This window comes from Schistocerca cancellata, chromosome 6 (genome assembly GCF_023864275.1).
Source record: "Schistocerca cancellata isolate TAMUIC-IGC-003103 chromosome 6, iqSchCanc2.1, whole genome shotgun sequence".
Classification (NCBI taxonomy): domain Eukaryota; kingdom Metazoa; phylum Arthropoda; class Insecta; order Orthoptera; family Acrididae; genus Schistocerca; species Schistocerca cancellata.
Genome location: NC_064631.1, coordinates 691,184,906 through 691,209,366, shown reverse-complemented (window position 1 = coordinate 691,209,366; position 24,461 = coordinate 691,184,906). Strand labels below are relative to the sequence as shown.

The following is a 24,461-nucleotide window of genomic DNA, read 5'->3' as shown; positions in this document are numbered from 1 at the left end:
TTGACAAGAAAAAGGGACCGATTGGTAGGACATGTTCTGAGTTATCAAGGGATCACAAATTTAGCATTGGAGGGCAGTGTGTAGGGTAAAAATCGTAGAGGGAGACCAAGAGATGAATACACTAAGCAGTTTCAGAAGGATGTAGGTTGCAGTAAGTACTGGGAGATGAAGAAGCTTTCGCAGGATAGAGTAGCATGGAGAGCTGCATCAAAACAGTCTCAGGACTGAAGACCACAACAATAGCAACCAGCATTTTGAGGCTTGGTTTATACCACACAGATTCCAGTAATTTACATAGTGTCCTGTATCATTTTCAAAGCCTTCTGGTTGATACTTGTATATTTCCTTCTTCAAGACATCATCGAGAAATGCTGTCCTTACATCAAATTGCCTCATACACCAATCATGAGGGATTGCAATATTCTAAAGGGCTCTCATCATCTCAGATTTTGCAACAGAACTAAATGTGTCAGCATAAACTATGCCAAAACGTTGAGTATATCCTTTTTGACACCGATTAAACCTTATACTGAACCATTTTATTATTTGAATTTATTTTGTAGCAACGACCCATCAGTTTTCAATTACCTTGTTTGTTTTGGTTTTTTTAAACTATTTATCATGTTTTATTTTATCTTTTTTTCATTTCTTTCTTTCTCCATTACTTCCTTCCAGTCTTGAGTATTTTCGGACTGCACACCATTGATGGGCTGAGCCTCCACAGTAACATGATGGTTTCTTCAAATTTTGCTTAAATAGTGACTTCTTTTGCCTTCATTTCTTGCTTCCTAGTTTGTCTCAACTTGTTCTTCATTGTCATACAAAGGGTTACTAAATCTTTCATCATTTGTTGCTACATCAAGGATGCAGCCAAGGCAGATGCCCCCCAAGTCATGTAAATGAAATTGCACGCAACCTAGTTGCCATATATTGAAAGTGAAAAATATTTTGATTCCAGTCATGTGACATGCTGTTGAGTCAGGAAGGCCATAGATCAATTTAAGCTGTTGATATATACATAGCACAATCAGCTATCACCTATTCACATTTAGGTGAAGATCAACTACTATAAATTGTTGGCCTTATTTGAGCATAGATGTTGTTTTGATAATTAATTCAGTTCTTATTTGCAGTTGAATTTTATGTAATTTTTAATTGTGAATAAGTTTGTAACTACAAAGAAGAGGAGAACCAATTTTGCTTTTTCCACTAGCGTTATGGTAAGTTAAAGATATGTGTGTACTACTAAATAGCCTAATTACCTATCTATAGCAGTTTAATATTAGAACTGGAGTCATTTGGAAACAGATTGAAATTTGTGGTTCCAATATTTCAGTATTTCAGAAGACGTTGGAGCTGTAAACATCATTACATCAAAATAAGTGCATAAAAGTACACTTGGATTTTCCTGTGTCGCCCAAAAACCATGTTGATAAACAAAAATATTGCCCAAATTATGATGGTTGCATTTCTTTAAACAATTTGCTCAAAATTATCTCATTAGGAACCCAAAAGGCAAAATATCACCCAATTTGGTCACCCAGAGTGGAGTCATTTGTGAAAACCAGATCCAGTATATAATGATTGGGAAGCATTTGTGGAGAGTGAAAAGGATGTAGTTTGTTTGTTTCTAACAAATTTTCCAGGGGGTTTGCTTGAATTCATCTGAGCCTACTGCACCCTGCATCCCCTGCCCCTCTTTTTCATCCAGATAATCTTCAAACTGATTATCTTCAAACTAATATTTTTAAGTTGTAGACACCATGAGATAAAAAATACATTTTTCATTGCTTTTGTAACAATACTTATTTTGATTTGGGGAATAGTTATTTCTTTCTCGGGCAGACAGTATTTTTCATTGCTTTTGTAACAATACTTATTTTGATTTGGGGAATAGTTATTTCTTTCTCGGGCAGACAGTATTATATTTAATGTAGGTTTGCATAGGATTTTGACAGTAGGCATAGTTCAGGGATTTTACAATTCAAGGCAGCTAGCTGTCATCATTTTATACTATGTATCTGTGCATAAAGATGACTCATGTGTGGAGCAGTGATATATCTTCAGGTTTTACTATAAGAACAATGCTCTACTTTGAAATGTCTCATTTACCCTTGGAACAGTGAATCCAACCCTCACAACCCTAACAGATTGTAAATAAATGTCATACAAACAACAACCTACTATATAACCATATTATCAGAGATATTAACTCATTTATGGTGTTGCTATAATTTAAAAGTCTCTTTATAATCAATACATGAATCAATGTTAAGATTCCAAAACTGTAGCTTATAGTATTTTTGTGTTCTATTTTGTTTTATAAGTAAATAGTCCACCACTGTAGTCAAGTGGTCAATGTGACATTCTCTCAATGTAAAGGGCCCATGTTCAATTCCTGGTACTGCATAGGAATTTCTCTTGGTGGGAGGACTGGACGAGGATCCACTCATCCTTGTGATGCCAACTGAGGAGCTATGAGACTGAGAGATAATGCCTCCAAGGTTGGAATGTCGACATCAGCAAGAAGTACTTAAGGGAGCTGAACATTTTAATGAAATGAAAGATACCTTAATAAAATTTGAGATTGAATAAAAGAACTTTGTATGGTTTGATGCACTGAAAGAATTCTGAGTTGGTGTCAGATAAGTCATAAATTTAAATACAAGATTGTAGTAGGAAAAAGATAGCTTTTGTCAAAAGAGATTTGAGCCCATTTAACTTTATAAGTTGTTCAACCCAATCTTAAGATTCTTCTGTTCTGTAATATTCAACCTGATGTAGAATTTTGATTCATTTGGCAATAAAGTGAAGTTATCATATATTTAATTGTGCGTTTGGGAATATTACACACACACACACACACACACACACACACACACACACACACACACATACATACACTGTTGAAAATACATGTTACACTTTTTTAAGAAAAGCTTTTCTTTCTTAATTTTATAGACCAAATGCTTTTTGTATGAAGGCCACCCGAAAGCAAATTATGCACATAAAATTAAAAAAAAAAAAAGTAAAAATGTTTTCAGAGTAGATGAAAAACATGAGCCTTTTTAAGGCCCTCCTTAACAATTGAACCCCCCCTCCTCCCTTTGATAAAATCTTAGCGTCGTAGCTATGGCCTTGGTCCCATTGGCTATCCTCTTCAAAATCAACATTTTAAAATTCATTCCCTGTACATTTTCATCTGCATCTGAGATATCAACATCCCTTTTAGTCTCTTGGGTAAGTGGTTTCTGTAATTGTTTGCAGTCGAATTTTACATCTCCGCATACAAACACACATCTTTCTTTCTTTCTTTCTCCCCCCCCCCCCCCCCTTCCCCCTCCCCAAGGAAAATAAGCGCAGTATCCCCAGTTGTCATAACCACCCATGCATCCTTTTGAAGAAGTAGATTTCTTCAAAAATATTTCAGTTGGAGTTTTACCTTTAGTTTTTGTGGGATCAGTTTGATGCGAAGTGTATGTTGCACCCATAACAGCCCTACCCCATAATGCTTTTGGTAGTAGTCAACAGAACAGAGCCAAGAATGTTCCATCTCATAAAGCATTTTATTTTCCCAGTCAGCAACTCCATTCTGCTGAGGAGTATATGGTGCAGCAATCAAATGTTCCACTCCAGTTGAGTCAGCAGACCTATGTACATCTTTATTACAGAACCCTTGCCACCGTCTGCATGTAATTCTTTCACTGCAACATCAGCCTGAGTCTTTATTATTTTAATCAACAGTGATAATTTTCCTTTACTTTTGTCTTTACAGTACGAAAAATATTTTACTCAAAAACTGGAAAAAACATCTGTGTAAACTAACTGTCCATGTTTAATAGGTTTATGTACTCTTTCAACAAATACCAGGTGATGATGTTTACCATAGACACATCCCTCACAAAAGCTACTATCATTCTTTGGCTCTGTATTATGATCCTTCAAAAACTGGTGCACATTGTGTTTATTTTTGGTGACCCATTTTCTCATGTCATCTCTGTGAAGCATCATCAGTTTCAGTAACAGCACAAGACTTTTCTTGATAAACAACCTTCACAGGTAAACAATAAAGTTCATTTTTATTACTGGATGTAGCAACAGGTGGAATATTGTTTTTGAAAAATACCTACGATACGCCATCATTTTTTATTATTTGATTTATTCCTTTTTGTGCAGCTTTCTTAACAGAAAATAAGTTACAGAATCCATCAGGGCAAAACCAAAAATCTTCAAAATATTGTTCTGTCAATTTCAGTCCATTGACTACGTGTATGTCAATTTGACTGATGTAAAATGCTTCAATTTGCATACAGTTCTTGACACTGTCCATCTTCTTTGGAGTTTCAAATAGTTCATATGTAGTGTACCAATCCTGATGAATTGTTATGTGATGTGTCACACCACTGTCAATGTACCATTCATCACAACCAGTGAATTTATGTCTACAGAAAAATTGTTGCATCCCACCATTAAAACTTTCTTTGTTTCTAAAGTGTCTGTATGACTACAAGTTCCTAAATTTTCAACTGATGTTACACTATCTGATAATATAGCACAATCTTCTGTTTTGTCTGTGCTAATACATTAATTTGATTGATGCCCCTTTTTCTTTCATTTAAAACAAACCTTAATGTATCTGCTTCAGATGAAGTTTTTTAGTGCCTTTGTTGCTGTTTGACACAGTTGCTGTAGCAATATTTCAATCATCATGATCTGTTATTCTCAGTTCCTAATTTAAACTTATTATTTGTAACTTATTCCATGTCTTTTCTTCAGCATGCAAATTGTGTCATGTATTATAAATGAATTGAACTTCTTGGGAAAAGATTGCATAATCATGCACAGAAGTCACTATTGTCAGTTGGCTTCTCTAACAATAAAAGTTGAGCTGATACTGTATCAAACTCTGCTAAATGGTTTTGTATACCACGACAATGTTATGAAATTTATGTTGAAGCAGATCAATGTTTTCAGCCAACTGAAAATCATAAATTTTATGTAGCTTATCCCAAGTCACTTTAACAGCATGCTCTCCCCAACATGAAGTAAAGGTTTGGTGTCAAGTGATAGAATTAGCTATTTCCATGCCTTTCTATTAGCCTTGGTTCATTTAGCAGGATCAGTTTAGTAATATTGTCCACTTTCTTCTGGCTTAATCAGCACACCTTTCTCAATGTCAAAGATTTCATCACACTCTAAAATAGTTATCATTATGGTTCTCCAAGCACTCAGTTTTTTCTGTCTTTTGTCAGCCATTGTCCCACTTTTTAGACTTGTGTAATAGAAAGTTATCATTGAAATTGGCTAAAATTGTCACAAATCATGAGAACTTTATCAACCACACTCTGTTATCATGTTGACAAAACATCAAATGCCAGTTTTTGAGATGAAACATTTATTTGAAAACCACAAAAGTACAACAGCATCATTGAATAACCAACACCACTCATTACTCCAACTAAACCCCAAAGACACTGTAATGAAATGTGATAGACAGTTTTCAAAGATACTAATACTTTGATTATTTTGAAAGCAAGTTTGGAAAGAAGTGGAAATGTCAAATTTTACATTTGCATTAAGAATTAAAGATATAAATCAATATCCCCCAGGTACCTTTTTGTACTGCAAAATCAGCTGTATTCAGTATAATGTGTGAAATACAGTAGTAGAACTATGAGCCATTGCTACACAGCTATGAGCAGATAAAACACTCCACTCTGAAATTAGTCTTTGATAAAATAGGGTGGATTTGAAGGTGCTGTCAGGCAAACGGCACCTGTCACTACCCTCGAGATTAACACCTGTCTGATCATAATCACACCAAATGACACAAACAGTGAACACTCATAATTTCAGGTGGAGCGTCAGAGTGCAGTCTTGCATGGCTGTGGCTGTGGCTGCCAGCAGCCCCTCCAGTAGCTGACATCACATCCTACTACTTCATGTCTCATTCTATTCTCACTGGCTACACTTTGACCACTTGCACAGATGGCTTCTGTGACATCATTCCACTATTCTGCTCCACTAATCTTTTCGTTTAACAAATTAATTCCATACGTGGTCTATATTTACAGAAATTTAGCATGTTAATTCTTCATGTGAGCTTGTCCTTATCATCATAGCAACTTTTATTTAACAGAAGTATAAGTATCACTGGGAATACAGAAATTTGGACTTTATAATATTTCAAATAAAGGAAAGGCAACCCCTCACCTCTAACTGCCCGATTTGTGTCACATAGAAACATGCAACAGCAAACTATTTATACCAGCTTTCAAACTGTTGCTCTTTCTCTGGTAGGACGACACACACACACACACACACACACACACACACACACACACACACACACATCCTTGACCACAGCGAGACTCATTTGGATTTATGTTTGCCCAAAATGTTTGTACTAGGACACGTTTTTCTTTACTCCTGTTCTCAGCACATAACAGATTTGAATGTGTCCATTTTTGTTCCTCTTAAGTGAAGCTGCACGATATTAAGCAAATAAAATTTAATACAGTGTCATAGCAGAAATGTTATTTGCATTATCAAGTGCTACTTTCTACTGCTGCTTTTTCTTCAGTATCTGGCTCACAGGAAAAGGTTCTGTTAAATATAGCCAGCAACCCATCTGTAATTTGACAATTACTTTATTTTAATTCATTGGTCATTTCCTGAAGCAACTTTTCCTCTTCCTTCTTCATTTTAACCCCTGAAATAGACTGTGCAAAGGTGACATACAACTTGATGGATTTGCCTTGTTATCCTCCCAAAATTTCTCTAGGAATTTACTATGTTTTTACTTCCATCCTTCTGACTATTTCTTGCCAGTCTTCTTTTTAAGCGTCTCCACTGATATGTAAAACTTTTTAAGCATTACAAAGGGTGACGTCTTATTACAATGTCTTCTGTGGTGTTCATATCATGTAAATCTTCCTTGGTTTCTTCCAATCAGCCAATTCTTTATCTTCTCTGAGTTAATAATATCGAGTAATCTTTTGGTGGTTCTTTGTTATTGGCCATTCTGTAAATATGATCATAAAATTTCAAGTATCTTGTGGTAGAGATCAAGTGTTCTCCTTTTCATCCAGATTTCATTTTCTTGCCTAAGCCCATATATTTCCTCAGTAATTGTTTGCTTCTGTTTTTCAATTTCTGTATCTTTATAGTACCTTCCAATACCTACTGCTCATTATGTTGCAATTTTGTGGTGCATGATTTTAATTTTTTGTTATAGTGTGTTCACATGCCTCTGAGAGCCTTTGGAAGTTAAACGTCATTTTCTGTATTTGCACTACTGTGTATCCCTAATGGAAATAGGATATCTGCAAGATATTTGAAGGATATCCTTATAAAATTTGAAAGAACGAGATGTTGGTGAGACTTTCAGAGGGGGCATTAAACAATACAAGGAAAAAAATATTGTAGAACATGAATGGGTGGCTTTTAGAGATGGAAAAGTGAAGGCAGCAGAGTATCAAATGATAAAAAGATGAGGCCTAGTAGAAAGCCTTGGATACCGCAAGAGATACTGAATTTAACTGATGAAAGGAGTAAATATAAAAATGAAGCAGTTTAAGGGAATGCAAATGTCTGAAAAATGAGATTGACAGGAAGTGCAAAACTGCTTATCACCAAAGGCTAGAGGACAAAGATAAGGATTGAGAGGCGTATCTCACGAGGGGGCGAGATAGATGCCACCTGCAGGAAACTTAGAGGTCTTCTTTGGAGAAAAGAGAAATAGCCCTATGAATACAAAGAGCTCAGAGGTAAAAGCAGTAGTAAGGAAAGAAGGGAAAGCTGAAAGGTGGAAGAAGTATGGAGAGGGCCATACAAGGGAGATGAACTTTAAGGCATTGTATAAATGGAAGAGGACATAGATGAAGATGAGATGGGAGACATGTTACTGCCAGAAAAATTTGACAGAGCATTGAATGATCTGTTTCAAAAGAAGACCCTGGGAGTCCGCTACATTCCATCAGAACTACTGATAGCCTTGGGAGAGACAGTCATGACAAAACTCTTCCATCTGGTGTGGAAAATGTATGAGACAGGTGAAATACCCTCACACATCCATAAGCATGAAATAACTCCAATTTCAAAGAAAGCAGGTGCTTACTGGTGTGAATATTACCAAACTGTCAGTTTAATAAGTCATGGGTGCAAAGTACTAACACAAATTACTTACAGAAGAATGGAAAAACTGATAGATGCTGACCTCAGGATAGATCAGTGTGTTTTCCAGAGAAATGAGGCAACAGTGCCTTATGTCTTATCTTAAGACATGTATTAAGGAAAGACAAACCTACTTCTACAGCATTTGTAGACTTAGAGAAGGCTTTTGACAATGTTGATGAAATACTCTCTTTGAAATTATGTAAGTAGCAGGAATAAAATACAGAGAGCAAAAGGCTATTTACAATTTGTACAGAAACTAGTTGCCCATTATAAGAGTTGAGGGGCATGAAAGAGAATCAGAGGTTGAGAAGGAGTGAGACTGGGTTGTAGCCTATCCCAGGCATTATTGTTTGGATATTGAGAAAGCAGTAAATGAAACCAAAGAAAAATTTGGATTAGGAATTAAAGTTCAGCGAGGAGAAATAAAAATGTTGAGGTTTGCCAATAACATTGTAATTCTGTCAAAGACAGCAAAGGACTGGGAAGAGCATTTGAATGGAATGGAAAGTGGATTGAAAGGGAGATATAAGATGAATATTGACAAAAGCAAAAAAAGGATACTGGAATGTAGTCGAATTAACTCAGGTGATGTTGAGGGAATTAGATTAGGAAATGAGGCACTAAGAGTCATAGATGAGTTTTGCTATTTGGGTTGGGTAGCAAAGTAACTGATGATGGCTGAAGTAGAGAGGATAAAAAAAATGTGTTTCTGAAGAAGAGAAATTTGGTAACATCGAATCTAGATTTAAGTGGTAGTAAGTGTTTTCTGAATGTATTTGTCTGGAGTGAAACCCTGTATGGAAGTGTAACACAGTTCAGACAAAAACAGAATACAGGCTTTTGAAATGTGGTGCTACAGAAAAATACTGAAGATTAGATGCATAGATCATGTAACTAATGAGGAGGTTCTGAACAGAAATGGAGAGAAAAGAAATCTGTGGCACAGTTTTGCTAAAAGAAGGGGATTAGTTGATGGGACACATTCTGAGACACCAAGGATACACTGATTGGAAGGAAATAAGTGTGTGTGTGTGTGTGTGTGTGTGTGTGTGTGTGTGTGTGAGAGAGAGAGAGAGAGAGAGAGAGAGAGAGAGAGAGAGAGAGAGAGTTCAGGTGAAGACAACAACAACAACAACAACAACAACAACAAAACCCATTTTCAGTGAAACTTTTCTTCTGTTCTGATGCTGATTTGCCATGTAATGTGCTTTCAAGTAAGATATCTGGTGGCCTGTTTTTGGCACCATCTTGTGTAGTTTTTCTATCACATATTTAGTTTCTTCTTTAGTCTTAGTGATAACTGGTAAATTGTCATTGAAGTTTAAGTATTTAATATTGATTTTTTTTTATCTGGAACTCATGTACCTTTGATGTATTTTTCCCTTTCTCTTATGGCTTTGTCTGGAACTAAGGTAAAAAGCAGTGGAGAAAGGCCGTCTCCTTCATGAACATCTGTGCACATCTCATAAGGCTGAAAGATTTCACGAAATGATTTTGCTTTTAATGTTGTATCGTAAGAGCATGACAGATTAGTTCTCTGAGAATCCTGTGCATTATGAGCTTTTCAAGTGTGATGAAAACATTTTGTCTGTTGAGAGAATCGTAGGCCTTTTTGAAGTCCGCCAAGGGGAGGGCTAGTTGGGCTGGTTTATCAATAAAACCATTATATTTCCTGCAGGTCACTTATCTGTTCTGCACATGAGCAACCTCTCCTGGATCCTGCTTGGTAATCACTGCTAAGATCTCAATCTGTTTTTCAAGTGGTTTAAGATTGCTTTAGAAAGAATTTGATGTACGGACAATAAAAGAGTATACCTTTTTTCTGCAGTAGGTGTATCAGTGCACATTTCCAATTCTGTGGAATCACTTCAGTTCCTCAGCAGTAATGCCATCTTTTCCAGCAGCTTTATTGTTTTAAATTTATTTTATGATACCTTTTGTTTGCATTATTGTCAGTGGTTTTGTATCCAGAACTGGGAAAGACTTATGTCAGAAGGCAATTTTTCTTTTAACGGTTCACAATTGGTTAAGCTTGGAAGAAGTCAGCCAGTTTTGTGCAGTTCCCTTTAGTGTTCATCTTTAATGTTTTCTCAATACTAACATAGTTCGGTGTCTATTAAAGACAGAGGTTCTCCTAGAATGTATTATAAAATAAATTATCAATTCATATTTTTGAGATCTTATTCTTTACGTATAAAGGCTTTGTATAAAAACAATGAGTCACATTTTCCTCTAAAACAATTGTGCATACCATTATAATTATGCCAGAAGGATTCAGTGGAGAGGAAGGTCACATTTAAAACACACTTAGTGCCATTACTGTACAACTTTCTGTGTTACATGTTGTACTTTTGGTGTACACATCTACAGTCTTGGTATAAGTTTAAAAATGAAATGTTATATTGAAAAGCACTACACCATTAAATTCTGAGTGGGACTCAGAATATCAGCTATGGAAACATTGTTGATGATCCAGCAAGTATTCACCAGTGGAAGCCTATCTAAATCTGTTGTTTTGGGATGGAACAAGTGCTTCGAAGATGCTCAAGAGAGTGTGGAAGACAGTCCCCCTGTAGATCTCCTGCCTTGAGGACTCTGTGCAATGTGTGCATGTATCAAACTCGGACTGACAGTTAAGTGTTCAAATTTTGATTAAAACAACAGTCTAGATCACAATGAAATATTTTTACTATTATTGGTTTCGTCTTATGTTAAAGTCATCCTCATATTTTTAGGGCTCCTGTGGCTGGTGCTGGTGGCTCCATGGTTCTCCACGTGATACAACGATCATACACTTACGTGCAGTGTACAATCATGGTATCACTTGGAAAACTGAGGAGCCGCCAGCACCAGCCATAGGGGCCCAAAAGTATCTGAGGATGGCTTTAACATAAGCCAAAACCGATAATAATAAACAAACGTTATTGCAAGCTCACCTGTGGTTTTAGTCAAAGTTAGCACCAGATCACTGCACTCCATAGAGTGTTGTCTAAATTTGTGAAGTGTTCAAATGATCACAAATGGCGTAGGAATTGGTAAAAAGATTCTGCACACCATAATTACCCAGATTTTGTAGATGAGAAAAATCTGCTGAACTCATCCCAAAAGTTTTGACTGACGGCCATAGGTAAAACAATGTGCATATTTGCCAAGATCTTTTACAACACACTCAAATATACCACAGGTTTTTGTATAATGTGATAACTGCCAATGAAATGTCCATTTTTGAGTATGACCCCAAGACAAATGCTGAAGTGCCAAATGACAAAAGGGTTTGAATGAATGAGTCAGATGCCAAAGCTGTATTCATTATCTTTTTTGACACTAAGGGCGTGGTCCTCCACGATTTGCACCTGAGGGACAGACCACATCGGTGGTGCTAAAAAGACGGAAGGAGATAGTCAGCCAAGTGAGGCTGGGCGTCACTGCCAACTGGAAGCTGCACCACAACAGTGCACAGAGCCACACCTGCTTTGTGGTCAGCAACAGCCTGGCCCAGAGCTACATCACAACAGTTTCCTAGCTCACCTACAGTTCCAGTGTGGCCCCGGTGGACTTCCCCTGTTCTGAGTGGAAACAGCTTTCAAAGGACAGTGTCCTGAGGCTTTCCTGTGGTCAAAGCACTTAGACATTCTGCTTGAAGGAGTTTCATGAAAAGGAGATCCAAGGTGCTCCCAAGTGTGGAAAACTTGTTGGCAGAAATGTGTTGGTTCACATGTGTCATTTATTGACATCAACAGTGTGTCATCCCTCATTCCGTGTGATATTGTAGAGAGAGATTTTTTTTTTTCCACTCTGGACAAGTACACAGAGTCTGGTGGTAAGGAAACTTATATCTTTGCTGTTCAAATACAGCTAATGAACATTTTGTTTCACCAGTGGTATTTGAACCAGGTTGAGCAACATCATACATATGCACACTGTAACCTCTGCAACTGAGCCAGTACTCAAGATTTTGCAGTTATCATGAACATAAGTCTGTAATTATTAATTTTTCACAAAAGTGTGTTTAAATTCAGTCTACTTTTAAAAGCTCTTGAAATGCTATATTTCTTAGTACATAAAAAGCCAGCCATGTTTCTTGTTGACAGTGCATATCTTTGATATTTTCAGACACCAACCAGTTGTCTCATTGGTATTAATACTGCTGCTGTTTTTGCTGCCAATATTAATTTAGTACTATTAGTTATTTGGTTTTGCTAAGTAAAATTTGAATTACAATCAGTTTTATGCTTCATGCTTCCAGCAAAACTAATAATTAAATGTGTAATACATATTGGGAATTATACTTTATTTCCAGGGTGGTGTCTGTAATAACTTCTATCCCATTTTATGTATGTGTTAACAGCAAATTAGCATTCAAATTATTATTTGCTTTAACTTTTGAAATGTTTGAATAACTGTGACATTTTGTAACTATTTTGCTGCTTTGAAAAGGAATTAAGTATTAACCTGTGTTATACTTTTCTTTTCTTTTCTCTGTAATGTGTGTTTCAGGTAAATTTTCCTTCTGTGAGTATAAACATTGTTTTCATGATTTTTTTCTCTCACATATTTTGGTACAGTAATGTTAAAAGTCTGCAATTTTCAAAAGGAAATTATGATCACATGTTTATAACAGTGTAAATAGATCGAGTTACTTTCTTGATATTAGAACTAAATGAGTTATTGTACTGTCATGACAGGAAGCAGTTCCAACAACGATTTGGAGTGACGCTGGCATTTGTGGCAACTCGCAGTGGCTTGACTCGGTGGGATGATATTGTGGGGCCTCAAGATTCCTCACAACCGTAAGTCATGATGTCAATCTTCTAGTGTGCTGTCAAGTTATTTGTAAACACTTCTTCAAAATACTATCATACAGTATAAAAATATTTCTGGGGGTATCATTTAGGATAACTAGTCCAAATGATTGCTCACTAATTCACTACCTTATGTCACACCGTCCATGAAATCATTGTGTCTCCTTGCCTGCGTTAAAACAGGTGCAAATCATACAGCTTAATACAGAATTTAGTTAAGTTTAATTGGTTAATTCACAATGTTCCAAGCCAAAGTACCATAAAATAGAGCCCTCTGCAATGTATAATGAAGTATGAAGTGTGTAAATGAAAAGATTTTGCTATTATAAATTGTCTGTCCATTACTTTATCTATCATCTGTGTTACTTCACTTGCATTATGAAGGCACTAACTGTATTGTATATATCCTTAAAATAGCTTAACGAACATCTTCACTTGCAAAAAGGTACTAATGTTATAAAATCTGCCGGTCTGGAAAAAGAGCTATACTGTTGTCTTTTGTCGAAAGGCATTTCTACAGATGTGAGTGAGTAAGGTGGTGCAGTAGTAAATGCTCGACTCAGGTTTGGCAGGATGGCAGTTTGATTTGCTGTCCTGTCGTTCAATGTATGACTCCTGTCATTTTCCTAAACTGCTTAAGGACAATGCAAGGATGCTTTGTTTGAAAAAGAACATTCCCAATGTCCTTCCTCATTTATGCCCAATAGGAGCTATTGCTCAATCTCTAATGAGCTTGTAGTCGACGTGATGTTAAACCCTCATCTTACTTTCTTCTTTCCAGATATGTCATGCAAAACAAACGTCTTGTGGAAGTCACAGAAACTGGACAAATACACTTAGAGGGATGCAAGTTAGTGTCACATTACTGTAGATATAACATAAGGCAGTTACAGAGGGTACCAAAATGTCATAGTGGAAGTAACTGAGAACTCATTGTACTTCAAAATTCAAGACATCCCCAGCCTGTATAGTACTAATGGAGGGCACTTGGAGTTTATAATGTCCAGTAAGAAGAGAAGTAAATAACTTGACAGTGATTGAAAATCTAATTTCTGAATCTAACTGTCTTTAATGAATAGACAAGAGCTCTATAATAAAAGGGTTGTCTGACCATTTTGGTCAATTTCAGTAATTAATTATACACTTCAATTCAGTTTAGCCGAGAAGGGAAAAGTACAGTTTCATAAAATCGTAAATATCACACAGACATTGTGTAGCCACAGCCTACGAGATTGTGTTCAGAATTATGTTTCAGTACTCAGTGGCGTGTGCACTGTGATTTCCTGGCCATTGACAGCTGTGTTCAACCAGGGCTAGAAGCCAGAACCTTTCCTTTTGAGGAGGCAGTTCTCTTGCAGACAGTCATCCAGGCATAATTCATGACCCATTCTTGCAGATTCAATACTGCTAATACTTCTCTTCTACACAGAAGCTCTCCTGCCTACTTAGCAGAACCAGCTCCCTGGAAAGAAAGGATAGCTTGAATAAAAGCCTTAGTAACATACTAGGGGACTGTTTTAAGACTGTATCTTTCTCTCTGTTCTGGAGAGTGTGCTGGAAAGTAGGACAGAAGTAGGGGCAGAATTTAAGTTTTGACAAAGAGTAATGATTAATGCTACGTTATCTGAGGCAGAAGGAGCCGTGACCACAAAAGGCAAGGTTCTGGGTTCGAGTCCTGGTCCAGCACAGACAGTTTCAAAACAGCACACACTCTACCGTGGAGTTAAATATTCATTCTGAAAATTAACATGTGCACAACAAACAATTCTCCAAGGTTTTAAACCATGCCATCAAAAAGTGAAATCCAGAAAGTCTACAAAATTCCATCAACACAGCAAAGACATTTTGCATGATTATTAGTCATGAAACGAATAAGTTTGGTAACACAAATTATGGTCACCGCTCCGACAATAGTTGCGAGATAGATGATATTACATTCAAATCATTGGCTATTAAATTTGGGTAAACCTTCCTAGCAACAGCTGAAACAACAGTAAGAGAAAATGTGTAAACAAAAACAGATCCATATTATTTACTTATACATGTTTTGCATATTGTATAAAACATTCTTGAACTCTTTGTCATGTCAGGTCAGGGTAAAACCTTGAACTTTCGATGATTACCTACATCGTCTTCATAAGGAGCAGCTGACTCTCAAAACTGCTGCTGTGGTGGCCTTGTATAGCCCAAAGATGGCTTCTGATTGGTCAATAATTGTGTCATGGGGACACAGATGGTGTCAACATCTGTGCTTGTGACACCACTGCTCCCACTGTATTGTCAACATTGCAATGAATATCTCTGGCCCTTTGTCACAGTTGAAGATTTTACACACATTCTTATTTCTACAGCCTCTTTAATCACAGAATCCCAGTATATGGGAGCCTAGAACAAACGTTTTGTTTCCTCAAACATTATTTTGTGTTTGATTGTGCTCAGCAACAGCAGATATCTCCAGTTCTCAATCTTTAATATGTTGTTAATGTTCTGCAAGGTGGTCAGAGATGGTGTGGATCGACTGACCGATGGAATTGCTACTACACTCACAAGGGATGTTCTAAATCTCGGAGATCCTAATGCCAAGACTGTCCTTAATAGGGCATAGCACCTCCTTTGTCTTCTTAGGAAGTCGGAAAATAAATCTAATACTTTGTCTTCACAGGACTCTATCTATTTTCTTGCATGTAGTGCTGCAGAGGGGAAGGAATGCAAAGGATGGCTCATCATTTTCTTGGAGAAAACTGATTCAATACCATGTGTCCCATAGCTGTTCTTTCAGAACACATACTTCAGATGACTAATTTTGGCATCCATCTGGTCCTCATCAGAAACGGTTTCATCCTGTGTACCAGCATATTTAAACCTGCTCTTTTCTTCACTGAATGGTGGAAACTCAGGGCAATATATAAATCATTGTGCGTTGGCTTGCAATACACTGAGTGGCAGAGATGTCAATCCAACTTTTGTTGTACCAAAACATCTAAAAATGGTGGTCTTTCCTTTTTCTCTGTCTCAGTAGTGAAATGGATGTTTGGGTGCATATTGTTCATATGTTTATCGAAGTGCTCAAAAGCTTCTATGCAGTGTGGCCAGACCATAAACATACCATCAACATGGCGATAAAATGAAGATGGATGAAGGTGAGCCAAATTTAATGCACATTCCTCAAAATGGTCCATATAAAAGTTGGCCATTGGTGAAGACAATGGAGAACCTATAGCCATTCCATCTATCATTTCATAAAATTCACTGCCATACAAGAAGAAGGTGGTGATCATGACAAGTAGGAATAATTTTATCATTTCAGGTGGAAAATGTTCTTCCAACAGTTTCAGTGTTTCCTCCACAGGAATATTTGTAAATAGTGGGACCACATCCAGGCTGACTAAAATATCGTTTGGGCCAACTCTAATCTGTTTTACTTTCTCAATGAACATCTGAGTGTTTTCGATCTGATGTTCACAGCGACCAGCCATTAGAGTCATTAGCTTTGTTAAATATTTAGTCAGCCTGTAGGTAAGCCATAATGGAATACCTTCTTTGTGGACTTTAGGTAGTCTGTACAGCCTAGGATGTCTAGGAGCTTGTTCTCAGAGAATTTTGATGACATTCCATGATAGACTGGAATTCTTTAGGAGCTCCACCCTTTTTCTGCTGTATGACAGAGTTGGGCCCCATTTTAGGCATTTGTATGTGCTACACGTCCACTTTACCAGTGAGACAGAGAAAGAGGGATGACTGCCATTTTTAGATGTTTTGGTACAACAAAAGTTGGATGGACATCTCAGACATTCAGTGTACCGCAAGCTGACACAAACTGATTTATATATTAATGCTGAGAATTAGCACCATCCAGTTTAGAAGAGAGCAGCTTTAAATATGCTAATACACAGAGCAAAAACTTTTTCTGACAAGGACCACTTGGATTCCAAAATTACTCATCTGAAGTATGTGTTCCAAAAGAACGAGTATGGGGTACATGGCATGAAGTTGGTATTCTCCAAGAAAAGGAAATGTAAAAATGTTGAACCTTCACATTATGAGCCATGGACTGCATTCCTTCCCTTCTGTGGCACAATATCCAGCAAAATAGGCAGGGTCCTGGCGAGACAAGGTATCAGATCTATTTTCCGACCTCCTAAGAAGATAAAGGAGGTGCTGCACCTTGTTAAGGACAGTCTCGGCCTAAGGATCCTAGGATTTTCAACATCTTTTGTGAGTGTGGTAGCAATTACATCATCCAGTTGATCTGCACCATTTCTGACCACTGTGCAGAATATCAACGATGCATTAAAAATTGAGAACTGGAGAAATCTGTATTTGCTGTGCACAGCTTCATAAAAAGACATAAAATACTGTTTGAAGAAACAAAAGTTTTGTCCCAGGCCCCCATATACTGGCTTTATGTAATTAAAGGGGCTGTATAAATAAGAGTGTGTGAGAAAATCTTCAATCACATCAGTAGATATAATCTTAACAGTGTATGGAAGTGAGCTCTTGATGCAGACAAGAGCAAGAGATATTTGTCACAATGTTTACCTTAAGAGCGAAGTGGTGCTGCCACCAGTGCAGAAGTTGACATCACCTGCAACAGCATGACATTACCAAACAGTTGGAAGCCATTTATGTGCTATATAAGGCCACCACAGCAGCAGTTTTGTTAGTCAGTTACTCCTGTCAAAGATGACGAAAGTAATCATCGAAAGCTCGAGGTTTTACCTTGAACTGATGTGGCAAGAACTCAAAGAATATTTTATACAACAATGCCTTCATGAAAGACTTCATTCTCATATTTGCAAAGTCCATTAACAGACACAACTTTTGCCACCTCAACCATAATATTCATCACAAAGATAATTAAGTAACTGCCAAGCAGTAACTCTTCTGGCTATGATGGTATTTCAGCTAGTCTTGAAATGTTGTGATGACTTGTTAGCATTTCCCTTTCATTACTGTTGTAATCAGCCTGTGAATCAAGATATATTACCAGAAAATAGTGGTAGTAACTCTCATGTATAATAGAGGAGATAAGCAAATGAACTCTACATTATAGACTCCCCTTTATTTCATGTTCTCGGATATGTTTGCACAGGTAGTTCAGAAAAGAATATTGAACCTCTAGGCTGTGTCATGACAATAATCTTTCAAGATCTGCTCAGTTAGACTTCTGTAAAGTAATACTCTAAAAAAGCATTATATAACATCACAAACTCAGTTCTCGTAGACCTGAACAAGAAAAATTGCCCTGTCGGTACTTTCTGTGATCATGCCAATGTCCTCTGATTTTGTGGATCATAAAATTATACAGTAGTTGTTGTATTATCCAATCCAAAGACTAGTTTGATGCAGCTGCACATAGTACTTATCCTGTGCAAGCTGCTTCATCTCTGCATAATTACTGCAACCTACATCCATTTTAACATGCTTTTTTGTGATGAAGTTGTGTTCTCCCTCTATAACTTTTATTCCTCACTCTTGTGTCAAGTAGCAAATTGGCAGATCATTCATTTATTCATATCCAAGACATCATACAGTAAGTAAAGTTATAATTAAGTAAAATTATAGTGGGTATGTTTGTGTTTGTTTGTGTGTCTATCGACCTGCCAGCGCTTTTGTTTGGTAAGTCTCATCATCTTTCTTTTTAAATATAAAATTATAGTTATTATTATAAGTATATTGAAGTTATTATTATTATAAGTATGTTGAAACAAACTTCATTCACAAATCCAAGTCTTCAATTAAAAAGTATACAGTTAAAATTTAATAAATAATGCTATAATATATTGTATTGTAATGAAAATGTTGTCCTCCATGGTTATGAGGTGTTCAAATACCAAAATATAGTCTACAAAATAGCAGCATCAATAGTCTTGGCATTTGCTGTGATCAAGTCATGTATAGAGCATGGTTCATATTCATCCAACTTCCTGCACATTGGTAAGTGGAGTGCATCTTGTAATTCTTCACAGTAACAACATTCAACTGTGCTAATGTGACCCCATTTTTTCAAATATTCTTTACACTGGGATGTGCCCATCTTTAAGTGATTTATGATTGTCCAAGTTGTATAAGAAAGTTTGAAATCCACAGTAAATTCTTCTTTTGGTGTATTCCATGGGCCAGGTGGAGACTAGTTCTGCCACAGTTCTACTAAGCATTTATTAGGTAATAACGGGGTTGCTTCACTTGATTGTAAAAAGCTATTTCTTGATTTCAGTTTCAGCACCTTTGGAATATGTCCAAACCTAAGGTGTCTGGGATCTGTCTCTGGTTTTTGTTTTCCAACCTCTGCAGCCATTCTGTTCTTTACTTCTGGGAGAGCTATGACCATTAGCTGATCTATTTAATCTATAGGGGTAGAGCAAAGACATTCTGTAATGATACAACCTGTCTTGTTCAGAGCTACACTTCCTGTTTTGTGTGAGTATAGTTGCCCCCCTTAGGGCCACATATTCCACAACAGAAAAGGCAAAGACAGAGCAGATGAATGAGAAACTGTGGGTTGTGCTCCCTATCTGCTGTTTGCCAGCTTTTGCATTATGTTTATCTGGGTGCGTACTTTCATTTTTGTATATAATAGAGGGAAACATTCCACGTAGGAAAAATATATCTAAAAAGAAAGATGATGAGACTTACCAAACAAAAGCGCTGGCAGGTCGATAGACACACAAACAAACACAAACATACACACAAAATTCTAGCTTTCGCAACCAACGGTTGCCTCGTCAGGAAAGGTCTTTCCGCTCCCGGGATTGGAATGACTCCTTACCCTCTCCCTTAAAACCCAAATCCTTTTGTCTTTCCCTCTCCTTCCCTCTTTCCTGACGAGGCAACCGTTGGTTGCGAAAGCTAGAATTTTGTGTGTATGTTTGTGTTTGTTTGTGTGTCTATCGACCTGCCAGCGCTTTTGTTTGGTAAGTCTCATCATCTTTCTTTTTAGATATATCTTTCATTTTTGTACGTACATAGTCTTCTTTACAGATAAGGCTGCAGTTGAGCTTGACTCCCAAATGTTTCAGGTTACCACAATGTAAGGCGTGATATTCATTCATTGTTGCAATATGTTCTTTCTTTGCCTCTCTGCTGTACAAATGGAAAGCACAAACTTATCTTTTTTCAGGGTTTGGCTTTGGATGTTTATTAACAGTTAAGTTCCTGAGCGCTGTCATTAGTTTCTTCTCCACCCTTTTGAAAGTTTTTTCCTGAATAATGATAGCTGTTAGCATCTGCATAGATAAAGGAATAGAGTTCAGATCTGATCGCCTACTCATTGGTACATTAAACAGCAGTGAAGTGAGACAATTTCAGTGGGAAAGGTTATTTTTCTGGGCCCGCTATCATCTCTTTTTTGTTTGTAGGGTAATGGAGAATTGTCTGTTTTGTAATAAGCAATGGGTGAGTTGTGTCAGTCTATAATGTTTCACTGAAATGTAAATTTCTGTTATCAGTTTCTTATGATTGATTGTATCGTAGACTGCTATGACATCAATGAAAGCCACATCTGTGATATGCTTTTGTTCATAGCCATCTTCTGTATGTCCTATTTGTTGATGGCTGAGGATGTTCCCAATCAACCGATCCACTCTTTCAGTCAAATTGTGCAATAATTTTTTTTCCTCCACAATTCATTTAACACTTTGGAAACTGGACACTCAGAAGAATAGTGGGCATAGGAAGCCAGTTATTTAAAGTGTTACTGGCACATATGTAATTCATGTGTCTTCAAGAGTAAGACATGCTAAAAAAGTACCAAACTTCAAGATTTATTTTTCATATTAGCTTTAGTTCTTTGATAGATTACAAATTTTAAAATAATGATGACAGAAAGTATTATCATCCTCCGGAAAAAAAATGTGACATGAGTTATTGAGCAATGTTTTCCTCTTGAGCTTCCAAAACTTCTCGCTCCTCAACAAATACGACATGTTTGTAGCAGTTACAGCAAACTGTGAAACCTAATGTGTACAAGCACAAAATTACATCAATGCAAACATATTGGCTCAACTATTCATTACTGTAGGTGTCACATTTGCTAATGTTTCTTTCTATGTAATTCTAGAAATTGACAACAGAAGGCAGTACCAGTCAAAGGATAGGCAGCAGGACATCTGTACATTGTTCTAATATGCAAAGAGTCTGGTTTTTGAGTGACAGATGGCTGGTGTGTTGAGAAAATTGAGGCATGACCTATACTGGAGTAGTCTTTTTAACACCCAGTTGTGGCCCAAGCTATGCTATATTTTAACCTCCCAACTATCTTCAGATATGTAGCAACACACAACAAAAGCTTTTGTTCTCCCCTGTCTGAATATTTATTTCTCGCATTCCACTTCTGTGCAGTGCTACAGTCCAAACAAATGCCTTCAGGAAGGACTTCCTAACACTTAAATTTACATTCAGTTGTAACAAATTTCCCTTTTTCAGAGGAGTTTTTCACACTATTGCCAGTCACATTTTATATCCTTCCTGCTTTTTACCATTATCAGTTATTTTGTTGCCCAAATAGTAAAACACTTCTAATTTTAGTGTCTCATTTCCTGATGTAATTTCCATAGAACCACCTCTTTTGATTTTACTGTGGTCCATTACTGGTGTTTTACTTTTGTTGATATTTATCTCATAACCTCTTTTCAAGAACTCTCCATTCTGTCTATCTCATGTTACAGACCCCTTGCTGTCTTTAACAGAATTAAAAATTCATTGGCAGTTCTCAGTTTCTGTTCCTTATCTTTTAACCATAATTCCTTTTACAAATTTCTCTTTGGTTTCCTTTATTGCAAGCTCAATGCACAGATTAAGAAACAATGGAGTGTGTCTTTCAAATCTCAGCTATTGCCTACCTTTCACATCCTTCAACTCTGAACAACTAAAGTCTCTGTATGTCCATCTTTTCAGAGATGGTTGCTGGACCTTGGCTATTCAGTATAGAATGTCAAATCTTTCAGCCATCTAATTTCCAAACTGTTACTTTATTGGACTACCAGTTTTGGCAATATACTATGCCATCTTTAGGCTCCCTGACTGATGTATAGGAAGATTCCAACCTTAGTTCTGGCCAAAGTAGGAGCCAGCATTCTGTAGATTTTTGATTCAGAGATCACTTCAAACATCATGCTGAAGTGGTCGGCAGCTGATGTTTGAAGTGATTGCTGTATCAGAAATCTACAGAAATCAGTCTTTGAATGCTGGCCCTCATTTGACCAGAACCAAGGTTGGGATCTTCCTAATGTCAGTCAGCAGGTCTGTAGGTACCAAAACTGGTAACCCAGTAAAACATCAGTTTGGGAATTAGACGGTTGAAAGGTGTTTGATTTGCAGGGTTGCTACAAGTTCTGTAAATCAGGGAATTTCAAGCATGTCAAGGAAATATCAGGGAAATTTGAAAAAAAAATAATAATAAAAGAAAAGGACTGGAAAAATCTCGTTTTTGTCTCAGTAGATTAAATGGTTTGGTTATGAGATGTTGTGCATTGTCATTGGCTGGACGCCGTTTCGCTGCTCCATTATTTTTACTGCTTCTCTCCTTCCTACCACTCCCCTCAGCTTCCAGTGAGTGCTGCCACCACTTCTTGCCACTAGCCCATCAGGTGCCGATGAGAGGCAGGGAGGCGTGAGGAGTGGTTTGTTTGGATCTGATTCTCAGATCGTTGATGCAGCAGCCAGAGACAGCGGTCAAGTGCGCACGTCTGACAGATTGTGTGATTGTGTATGTGCTCTTGTTTCCTGACAAAGGCTATGGTGGCCAAAACTTAATTTTTTAAGAGTGTGGTTGTCTTTTCTACATGCCTGTCTGCGGCTCAGCGATCATCTTTATGGTGAGTTGCTACCTATTCTCATTAGTACTGATTCTCAGAGCGTTTGCACCAGTTATCTGTTGCATGGATGGGTCACTGTGGTCTCATTTCATCAACATGGTATCTGTGACACGTGAATAGCTGGCCACATGAGTGGACTTCCACGACGGGCCAAAACAGCAGGCCATTTCTGGCGATCTGAAGCCCATCGTTTCCCACCAATGTGCAAGCCCTGCCTATGGGATCTAGTCTCACTGATCTACCCACAGGTCAGATCTGTTTGTGTGTGGCATAATACAGTGGATTTTCATGGTTTATCCATGGATCTGGGACTGCAGTGTTCCTCGTCAGACCAGAGGCCACAAGCGATGGATTTTGGAATTGTGACTGTCTCACCACAAGTCATTGCACAGTGTGGGGTTTTATAGATATTTTATTTATTCTAGTACATTTTGGTGCTTTGAAACTTGTTTTATATATTAGGAAGTATGGATGATGAGAAGAAGAAAATTGTGGCAGCTGCTGGCAGTTTGTATGCTACATACTCGTATATTTCTTGAAATAAAAATCACACATACCTGTAAAATAATAGACACAACACAGTGGGTAGTAACTGACAATAACGAATATAGTAGAACTAACAGTTTATAGGCGGTCACCTATACTGTTGGTTTACACAACTCTTCCCTGCCTTATCCACTTCTTTCAAGAAACCTATATTTTTCTGAGGTTATTTCTAAAATCCGTTAAGGTAATTTAAATCTGTCTTGCGATTCCAAGGAAAAGCATATTTTTGTCATCAAATGTTTTTCATTTTATTCAAATAATATAACAACAGTGGTCTTATGAAACACATATACCACTTCCTTGCTTTCTCCATCTAAAAACAGTTCATTACAAGAGATGATGATATTAGTACTTAAGATTTTTCCTCACATGGGGAGAAAAACAAAAGTCCTTACATTTTTTATCAACTTATGTCTTTATTTACCCTTGAGATCTCAAAATTTACCAGGGAAAAATGCTAAACCTTACAATCACAAACACAAACATACACACAAAATTCAAGCTTTCGAAACAAACGGTTGCTTCGTCAGGAAAGAGGGAAGGAGAGGGAAAGACGAAAGAATGTGGGTTTTAAGGGAGAGGGTAAGGAGTCATTCCAATCCCGGGAGCAGAAAGACTTACCTTAGGGGGAAAAAAGGACAGGTATACACTCGCACACACACACATATCCATCCGCACATACACAGACACAAGCAGACATTTGTAAAGGCAAAGAGTTTGGGCAGAGATGTCAGTCGAGGAGGAAGTACAGAGACAAAGATGTTGTTGAAAGACAGGTGAGGTATGAGCGGCGGCAAATTGAAATTAGAAATTAGCGGAGATTGAGGCCTGGCGGATAGCGAGAAGAGAGGATATGCTGAAAGGCAAGTTCCCATCTCCGGAGTTCTGACAGGTTGGTGTTAATGGGAAGTATCCAGATAACCCGGACGGTGTAACATTTCCAATCTATTGAGATTTCCAGCATTTGTCAGCCTACACTCTACAACAATATTTCCAGCTTCAGTTCTCTTATTCTGTATCTCAGTTAACAGACCACAGTGATCTGTAGTACCTATATTAATTACATGTACTTTCAGTTTATTTAAAGGTACATTTGTAAAAACATGATATATTGTTGTAT

General features: G+C 37.3%; 1 protein-coding gene across 3 annotated transcripts in view; it reads left to right on the top strand.

The window, feature by feature from the left end:
* The window catches only part of LOC126191240 (voltage-dependent calcium channel subunit alpha-2/delta-3), a 792,714-nt gene that overhangs the window by 647,675 nt on the left and 120,578 nt on the right, over positions 1–24,461 (top strand). For all 3 annotated transcript variants that reach the window (XM_049932047.1, XM_049932049.1, XM_049932048.1), the window contains one exon: positions 12,864–12,968. In XM_049932047.1, the coding sequence (XP_049788004.1) occupies positions 12,864–12,968 (105 nt within the window). The remainder of the gene's footprint in view (positions 1–12,863; positions 12,969–24,461) is intronic.